Here is a 9642-nt window from a genome sequence, read left to right as displayed (position 1 = left end):
TATCTGGTCAGGAAATTGCTTCAGCTACCATTGTCTTGACTAAACAGTTGGTGCATAGCTCTGACCTTTGTCAGGGCTCAAGGTTCACCAGCATTCCAGGCTCCTTGTCCACACCTCTCTGATAGTGAAGACAATGGGCAGCTTCCAACAGGGGGGTTAGTGAGGGAATACCAAACGACTGAACAGCAGGCTGCATGGGCGACCAGGCTGGCAGGGGGGACAGTTGGGGGCGACCAGGCTGGTAGGGGGGCAGTTGGGGGCAACCAGGCCAGCAGGGGGATTAGTGAGGGATGACCAAATGACTGAACAGCAGGCTGAGTGGGACGACCAGGCCAGCAGGAGGGTTAGTGAGGGACAACCAAATGACTAAACAGCAGGCTGTGTGGGGTGACTAGGCCAGCGGGGGTGGGGGGGGGGGCAGTTGAGGGCGACCAGGCCGGCAGAGGAGGGCAGTTGGGGGCAACCAGGCCGGCAGAGGGGGGCAGTTGGGGGCAACCAGGTCGGCAAGGGGGGTAGTTAGCGGTGATCAGGCTGGCATGGGGGCAGTTAGGATCAGACAAGCAGGCAGGCGAGTGGTTAGGAGCCAGCAGTTCCAGATTGTGAGAGGGATCCCAGATTGGAGAGGGTGCAGGCTGGGCTGAAGGGACCCCTCTCCCAGTGCACGAATTTCGTGCACCGGGCCTCTAGTCTATAGTAAAAGCATAATATGCTAATTAGACTGGACAGCAGAACATCCTTCCAGACGTCCTTCCGAACAAAGCCGCAGCAGCTGCGAGGGCCGAGGGCAGGCAGCTGCAGTGGCTGGCAGCGGCAGCAGCAGCGGGGTGATGGGAGCAGTGCCTTCCCCTGATCAACCTGGTCGCCTCCCTCAGAGGGAGGCCAGACTGCAGGGAGCAGGCCTAAGCATCAGTAGGACATCCCCTGAGGGCTCCTGGACTGTGAGAGGGGCAGGCTAGGCTGAGGGACCTCCCCCCACAACCCCCCAGTGCATGGATTTTCGTGCACTGGGCCTCTAAAAGATTACTAAGAATAAATTTCTCTAATCTGCCTGTTTTTATCTATCCTTGAACCAACACCACTGTCTCAATTATTACAGCCCTATGACAAGTCTTGGTATCTAATAGGTAAGCCCTTTCATTCTTCTTCTTCTCGTTTCTGCTTCCTTTCAACACTTACATTTCCATATATATTTTACAACTGTCTTATCAAATTATTAAATAAGAAAAACAAGAGCCAGGTGGAATTGTATTGTGATTTATTGAATTAACAAGTGAGTTTCAGGAATGCCTGTCTCCTCCTTCTCTAAGGAAGAAGATGGCACAACTGATTCTGGCTCACCCTTCTCCAAAGGTGGAGATGTCTGTAAACCAGATTTAGGTGTTTGGTTCACAACCTGAGCCATATTTGGGGCTGGACTTCTGCCAGGTCACCTGCAAATAGAAGCTCCATCATATAAAGCCCCTAAGAAGCCCCCAAGATTAGAGTAGCCATGAATGGGGTCACTTTCCCAGCGAAGACCAGGAGAGGATGCCGCCTCGGCCGCTTCCCTTGATAGGAATGGAAGAAAGGCAGACACCAGGCAGAACTCCTTGGGTGTTTTTATAATAAATCTCAAAACTGAAGTAGTGTTTAACATCCTTGAGAACAAAAGCAAACCAAACCTCCCTTCCCACTTGGGTTTCTGAATTGAGGACATCTTACTCTGTGCTCTCAGAAGGCTCTACCAGGAGCTGCCCTGGCCAGAAAGGCAGTGCCTGGAGCAGCAGCACCATGGCCAGCATGGTAGTGGGCGCACTGCCCCTTTCTGATGGTATGTCAGCAGCACACAGCCTCGGGCCTCCGTCTCTGCTGGGGCTGGACATCCTCATTGCCTGGCAGTGAGCCCAGGGTGGTCGTAGTGTGGCCATGAGTTGAGTCAGACTGGAGCAGAAGAACAAGAGGCTCTGGAACACAGGCCGGTGGGGCCTGGTCCAGCATCTCAACTCTCCGGGATGAAGGGCCGGATCAGTTCTGGGTTCAACAGCAACTCCTCGAGGGGCCGGTCCACATGGAAGTCATGGACGTTGGAAGGCCCCGGGTGGGCCTTGGGGGCCAGTCCCCCTGGGCGCTGGGGAATTGGCAGCTCTGAAGGATGGGCAGGCAGGGGAGCTGTAAAGAAGTACTGGTGCAGGAGGGCCTGGGGGTGACAAGAAGGAACAGCATATAGAAACCAATCCCTTCTCTGTCCCAGCCTCAGCTCACTTCCCTGAGCCAGGGGAGACAGGTGCTGCCCCGCAGAGCTCCTTCCTTCACCTGCTCATCTGACTCACTTCTGAGTGCTGACTGAGCCCGGCTCCAGAGGCTAGGGCTGCAGCAGCGCACAGTCCTCCACGTGCCGGGAGTGGGGGACAATAAACAACACAGAGAAGTAAGATGGTCAGTGTGTCGAATGACTACTGCTGAAGAGGTGCAGGCCTGCAGTGGTGAGAGAAGGCCCCTGGGAAGAGGCACTTGAACAAAGACAAGAGAGATGAGTAAGTGAGGCCCAGGGACAGAAGTGCACAGACCCTAGGACATGGAGGGAGCCCTGGTGCCAGAGCGGGGCTGGGTTCAACAGCAACTCCTCGAGGGGCCGGTCCACATGGAAGTCATGGACGTTGGAAGGCCCTGGGTGGGCCTTGGGGGCCAGTCACAGGCAGTCACAGAGGAACAGCCCCAAGCCTGTGACTCCTGTGGGCCACTAGGACCTGGGCTCTCCTCTGAGGGAGCTACAACAGGAGGGCCCTGCAGAGGGTGTGCTGGCCTGTCTGGACAAGGTCACGCCCTCTGCCAGGTGGGAGGAGACACTGAATGGGCGGGAGGAGATTCTGGGAACAAAGGGGAGGGGTTTAGACTGGGGCTGAGAAGTGCTAAGTTGGTCAGGATGCTCTGAAGGCACTGTGGACATGGTACTCACCAGGCGCATGCAGGAACACACACTGCTAGTGCCAAGCGTGGGGAGGGGAGTGGTACAAGCCACAGAGACCCTGACGCCGTTGGCCCATGGTCCCCCCCTCCTTCCCTGCCTCCTTGCCACAACCCGTCCTGCTCGGTCCTCCTCTCCGGGCCTCATCGTCTCTCATGATTAAACACCTCCCGTGCCTTAACCTATCCTCCAGGAAGCCCGACCCCCACTGCCTGGGTGCCCTGCCTCACCACAAGGTAGAGACCCCACAGGGATGGGGCCATGACCACTTGTTCGCTCTGCACCAAGGCCCAGGACAGTGCCTGGAATATGCCAATGCTGAGTAAGTACTTGCTGAAGGAACGAAGGCATGAGGAAGCGAGTCACCCGTAACCGGAGGTGCTGTCTTCTGTGAGGTGGGCACGCCCTTCCAATGGGCCACCCTGTCCCACCTTCTAGCCCCTCCGGGGTCTGCTCAAGAGAGGCATGGTGGCTCCAGGCCCCCATCACACGTTCTAAGGGACCTTGACCTCCTGAGTCACATGAGCATGAGTGAGGAGGGTCAGGGGCCTGGGTCACCCTACCTGAGAGGCTGCAATGCGCTGGCGTGGAGGGTAGAGGAGGAACTGCCCCAGCAGGTCCAAGGCCTGGGGAGAGGCGTCTGGCAGCACCTCTCCTAGGGGCACAGGCGCCTGCTCCTCAAAGGAGATCTTGTTGTAGTCGGGCAGCTCCGTGATCTCCTGAGGAGAATGGGGCGCCTCAGGGCCAGCCCTGCCCACCCGCTCCCTCTGTCAGTTCTCGCTCCCTGTCGCCCACCTGCTCAGGCTACTGGCTGCTGCCCCATCCGTGTGTCCCACTCTCACCCCATCGCCATGTCTTCACTCACTCACTCAGTCCTCAGTCCTTCCGTCCCTCGTGCCTCCACCCTTTCCAGAACCTGCTCTACCCCCAACTTGGAGAACTGCAGGTGCTAGGGGCAGGCAGGACGGGACAGCGGACAGCAGGGAGGGAGAGCCCCCAAGCTGGGCCAGGACAGTGGTCTGGGATTTTAGGGCGGCATGGGGCCAAAAGAGAGGGGAGTCACCAGTTACTGGGGGGAATGAAGGGCACCTCCCCGCTCCCTTCCCCACTGAGGGCCCCTGCAAACCGGCCAGATTTGAGGGCTAGGGGTGCCCAAGATGCGAAGTACACAGCAAAGCTGTTCGATGTCGTTCTCCCCTGGGAAGAGCGGGGACCCGTTCAACAGCTCCCCCAGTATGCAGCCCACGGCCCTGCAGATACAGAAGCCAAACAGCTCACAGACTCACACCACGGGCACCGGTCTCCCCACACCAGCTCCATCGTCTCACACCATAAACACAGGCCTACTCATACCAGCTCCATCACTCCCCACCATGGACACGCGTCTCCTCACACCAGCACCTACCTCTCGACGCGTGCGCTAAGTAGCCTAGAGGGCTCACAGCCAAGACGGAGCCCCCAAACAATCAAAGAGCTCCTGCCTAGAACACAGAGCAGAGCCCCCTCTCCAAGCATCTCTCCACCTCAAATCTTCAACACACAATAACCACTCAACAGTTCTGCAACTTCCCGAGCTCCCCACTCGGGGACACACAGCCACCTCCTCACATTCTGGGGCAGACCTCCACACAGCCACCAATCTCAAACTCTTAGGCATGTATACGCCATTCCGTCTGAAGCAAAGGCTCAGAGCCTTACTACCCAGGGACCCAGGCCTCGGGATCGCTCAGGGCCATTGCATCCTGGGCTTCTGGTCCCCTGCACAGTAGCTAGATGCGCCACACGTCAGGAAACTTCCCGCTGGGACAACCACTCCGATCCCACCCAACCCCCAACCAGCTCCAAAATGTCCTGGAGAGGAACACTGAGCCCACACTCCTCAGATACCCTAACTGGGGAAGATGGCCAAGGCAACCTAGAGCTCACAGCAGGAAAACACCCCTAAGCAGCTTAGCGATCCCGATGCCCAGGAGGAAAAGGTGACTCCTCAACCCGCATTCCCCCCTTGCCCAGCCCACAGTCTCACCACAGGTCGACCCCCTGGTCATACTGGCGGGCACCATACAGGAGCTCGGGGGCTCGGTACCACCTGCAAGAGAAGGGTAAGTGGTCACAGCCAAGTCACCAGTCCGACAGGAGGCTGCCCAGAAGGTCACCCTGGCCCCCATACCAGCCTCATGAGCAATGTCTAGAGAGGCCCGAAGCATCTTTTCCCAGGGGGAGCATTGCTAGGTCCTGCCTGGGAACCAGCCCTCCCTACCTGGTGGCCACCTGGTGCGTATAGAGGCGGCTGCCATCTGGGGAAAAGACGCGGGCCAGGCCAAAGTCCGCTATCTTGAGCTGGCCTGAGGCGCTGATGAGCAGGTTGGCTGGTTTCAGGTCCTGAGAACCAAAGGAAGCATCAGTTCTTCTAGTGCCCCAGGAGGACCTTGGGGCTTGGCAGGCTGAGCACCTGGGTCAGCCCAAGTCCCCACCCGCTGCAGGACACACCCCAGAGTGCTTACCCACAGGCCCACCCCCTCACTCCCCGTCTCCGGCCTTGTCTTCTCCAAGGGCTGGTCCAGTCCCAATCCAACTGGCCCTCAGGCCCCACCCCAGCCCACGCTGGGACTGACCCGATGCACGATGTTGTTGGCATGGCAGAAGGAGACACCTTTAAGCAGCATCTGCAGGTAACTCTTGACCTGTGCCTGGGCAAGCGGCCTCTGGGTGTGGCGCACCACCTCAGCCAGATCTGACAGCATGAACTCGAAGGCCAGCACAAAGCCTGCCCCGTGCGGGAATACGGCCTTCAGCTGCACCACCTGCAGGCAGGGCATCCTGTCAGCCCCAGACTCACATGGCTCAGACTCCCTCTGGAAGCCCCAGTCCTGCCACAGCAGAGGACAGGGCAGACAGAGGAGGTGACGTGAACTGGGACCAAGGAGCTGGGTGCCCTCTTGCTGTTCCTGTCTCCTGAGAGAAAACAGGCCCCCACTCTAACACTCCACTCACACTCAGGGAAAAGGAGGTGTAAGGCCACTTAGGGCAACATCTGGTTCCCCACCCAGCCCACAAACCAGAAAATCAACTCATTCACACACACACACACACACACACAGGAATTCAAGTCTCCTCTGGTTTCCTCTAGGGCCGTGGTCGGCAAACTGCGGCTCGCGAGCTACATGCAGCTCTTTGGCCCCTTGAGTGTGGCTCTTCCACAAAACACCACAGCCTGGGCGAGTCTATTTTGAAGAAGTGGTGTTAGAAGAAGTTTAAGTTTAAAAAATTTGGGTCTCAAAAGAAATTTCAATCGTTGTACTGTTGATATTTGGCTCTGTTGACTAATGAGTTTGCCGACCACTGCTCTAGGGCCATTAAATCCCAGCACCAAGAAAAGGCGATCACTCCTCCCCAGAACTGTGACAGCTGGAGACACATCATATGTACTGAGGGCCCACAGGTCACAGGGGTTGGGCTGCACAGGAATGAGCAAGAAAAGGGGACCTTAAGGAGCTCACAGCACAGGGGAACAGACTACTGACAAATGGTTCTAATGAGGACAGAAGAGAAAGAATGGAGTGGGGTTGGTTATACAGGGAGCTGGACAGGAGCTCTGGGCAGCAGACAGCAAGCACAAAACCCCGAGGCAAGAACAGAGAGGAGGCTGGAGGGAGGGACATGTACATGTGGGAAGGCTCTCTGCTCTCTTCTGCCCCAAAGCCTAGATGGTGCTTGTCACGGGAGTGACACTTAAGAAGCTGTGTTGAATGAATGAAAAGAGAGGCTGGAGCGGGGTGGGTGCAGATGGTGACTGCTTTCAGTGTAAAGACAAGCCACTGGGAATGGACAACTTCATCTACATGTTTCTGACTGTGGGGCAGGGCAGCAGTGGGAAGGCTGCTGTAGTTGTTCTGGTGAAAGGTGAGAGTGGCCTGGGCCAGGGTGAAATCTAGAGTGTTTCAAAGATAGAACCTCAGGCCTGCTGATCACAGGATGCAGGGCCTCGTCACCAGCCTCCTGATGGCCACACAGGTGCTGTCAGCAAGCCCTGTTACTCTCCTCAAAAAACGAGTGGCCTTACTGCTATTTTTCTGATTTTGAGGCGAGTACATAGTCATTTTACTAGTACAGAGTGAAACACACACATACATTCAGATAATAGACAAAATTACTTTTTAAAATAATTTTAAAATATATTTTTATTAATATCAGAGAGGAAGGGGGGAGAGAGAGAGAGAGAGAGAGAGAGAGAGAGAGAGAGAGACATCAACAGTGAGAGAGAATCATTGATGGGCTGCCTCCTGCAAGCCCCCTACTGGGGATCAAGCCCACAACCCAGGCATGTACCCTTGACTGGAATCGAACCTGGGACCTTTCAGTCTGCAGGCTGACGCTCTATCCACTGAGCCAAACCAGCTAAGGCCAAAATTACTTTTTTAAAAACAACGAAAGGAAAATCCTACCTACTATAATCAACCTTAGAGTATATTCCCCCAGACTTTACAATAGATACGGCATACAGACACACATTCACATACACACATGTTTTCATACAAACCCGGGATGACAAACAGTTTTAGAGCATGCCATTGTCACCCAATATATCATGAATAGCTTCAGAGATTAAGGAACAAATCAGAGTATCGCTTATCCAAGGTCGACCCATTCTTGTCACTCCCCGGGAAGTTGAGCACATTCCCTACTCCTGACATGGACAAGAGAGAGAGCCAAAGAGAATGAGGCTGGAATATAAGATGTCCCTCTTTATGTGCCCACAGCCCCTCCCAGTCCTGTCACAGCACAAACCACACCGCTGGGCCCTGTAGCTTCTGTCCATCTCCCTTACCACACCTAACTTCTCTACAGCCCGGTCAGGGCCAGTTTTTCCCGCGTTGCCAGTGCCCAGCACCGGGTAAGGCCTACAAAAGGCCCCAAAGTTAAAACATCCAGACTCCTCAATCAGACCTGGTCCAAAGCCTCCACAGACAAGCTGAGCGCCCATATGCTGGTGGCTGGCCCTGCTCCCCTGGTCTGAGAGAGGTAGATCCTGAAACCTCCCAGGCAGAGTAGCCAGAAAACTCAGAAGGACCATGGAGGTCAAGCAGTTAACCCAGCCTGCAGAACAGAACAGGAGCTCAACAGGTGGCAGCTATCATTGCTACTAGAAATCACTAAACAGTTCTGGGAAATAAGGCATAAGTTAGTGAATGGATGGATGAGTACAGAAAGAAGTAAGTGGGTGAACAAGAAAGTGAATGAGTGAGGAATGAAGTAATTTGGTAAATAAGAGTGAATTCGTGGACAAGGAAGGAAGGGAGGGGGGGAGCATATGAGCCAGTAGAGTGGGTGTAGGTCCCCCAGAGTGGGAGTGAGTAGAGGAGGGCGGGAGGAGGTGCCCCGGACCCCAGCCTCACTCACATACTGATTGTCCTCGATCTCCTGCAGGGCCTTGATCTCCCGCAGGGCCTGGTTGGGGATGCCATCCTCCAGCCGCCGCAGGGCCACCTTCTTGAGGGCAACGATCTCTCCAGTCTGTGCAGGACGGAACGCAGACACTGCCACCCCGTTCCCCCTGGGAAAGGTTGGCGAGGGGACGAGAAACGCGTCCTCTGGGTGGGACGCAGGGGCCTGAGGCCCTCGTGAGATGGAAAAGTGCCCCCATCCCGTCCTGGAGGGAAATCAAACAGTTCAGAAGCATCCCCAGCGCGCTCCTAGGGGACCCTTGTGGGATGCAGCTGGCCACAGTCTGGACGCCTCCACCCGCACCCCTTAAAGGGGTTAAAGTGATGAGCACACACGGCGAGAGGAGAGAGACACGGAGGCCGGCGGGCGCAATGGCCCAAGCCTGGGTTCGGAAACAGGTACACCCCACAGAGAGAAATGAATGGGACCCAAGGAGGAAAGCCCGGAGGCCCCCGCGGGCCCAGCTCACCTCTACGTGCTTGGCCTTGAACACAATGCCGTGTGCGCCCTCCCCGATGCGGCCCAGAATGCAGTACTGGTCCATCGCCCGCCCTCCTCCTGAGCCCGGACCGGGCTCCCTAGCGGCTGGGCGGCCTCCAAGCGTCGTGGGCCGGCGGCCAAGTGCAGCTGGGGACGGCGCGCCGGCCTCCTCTGTGCTTCCCCCGAGGCCCCCGCCACCGCGCCGCAGGGCGCTTCATTCGCTGGCAGTCACCCACCAGCACCCGAGCGCGGAGCAACAGCCACAACAGACCCCCACCCCGCGGCAGGGAGTCGCAGAAGGAGATACGCAAGGCACGCCGGGAGGGCGGGGCCTCGGGACCTGGAGGGCGGGGCGGCGGGGCCTGAAGGGCCGGGCCTCGGGCTGAAAGGCGTGGCCGCGGGCCGACAGGGCGGGGCCGCGAGGGTTCTGAGACTCCCAGCAGTGACTGTGAAGGGAGAGGGCCAGGGCTGAGTGGTAGAGGGACTTTCAATGAGGCCTCCCTTCTGGAAGGTCAAATGGCAGCATACAGAGATAACTTTTGAAAAGTGCAAACTCCACAAAAAGAAAAAAAGTGCCAACTCTGACTCAGAAAATCTATGACTAAGGGCTTCTCATGAGAAAACATTTGAAGGAATTTGCAACTTGAATGATTTTAAGAAATGCATATCATCAAAGGATGTTGACAAAACACACACACACACACACAACAGAAGTAGCTCTTAAACTTCTGAAAAGATGCTCAATCTCACACACAAGATAAATGCAAAATAAT

At 56.3% G+C, this 9642-nt stretch overlaps 1 protein-coding gene across 2 annotated transcripts; it reads right to left on the bottom strand.

Moving 5' to 3' along the window:
- Positions 1-1504: 1504 nt before the first annotated feature.
- CDK20 (cyclin dependent kinase 20) lies at positions 1505-9143 on the bottom strand. 2 transcript variants are annotated; one of them, XM_054727492.1, is made up of 8 exons: positions 8859-9143; positions 8349-8498; positions 5560-5748; positions 5205-5326; positions 4971-5033; positions 4071-4194; positions 3508-3663; positions 1505-2176 (listed from the first exon to the last, which is right to left on the bottom strand). In XM_054727492.1, the coding sequence occupies exons 1-8, from the start codon at positions 8931-8933 to the stop codon at positions 1979-1981; spliced, it is 1077 nt and encodes a 358-aa protein (XP_054583467.1). In that variant the 5' UTR covers positions 8934-9143; the 3' UTR covers positions 1505-1978. The 2 variants fall into 2 exon arrangements, with proteins under 2 accessions (XP_054583467.1, XP_008159416.2); XM_008161194.3 differs by having other exon boundaries at positions 8345-8458.
- Between the last annotated feature and the right edge of the window lie 499 nt (positions 9144-9642).

The sequence above is a fragment of the Eptesicus fuscus genome, chromosome 15 (genome assembly GCF_027574615.1).
Source record: "Eptesicus fuscus isolate TK198812 chromosome 15, DD_ASM_mEF_20220401, whole genome shotgun sequence".
NCBI classification, from domain to species: Eukaryota; Metazoa; Chordata; class Mammalia; order Chiroptera; family Vespertilionidae; genus Eptesicus; species Eptesicus fuscus.
Note: the sequence above shows the minus strand (reverse complement) of the source record. Positions and strands in the feature narration are given on the sequence as shown.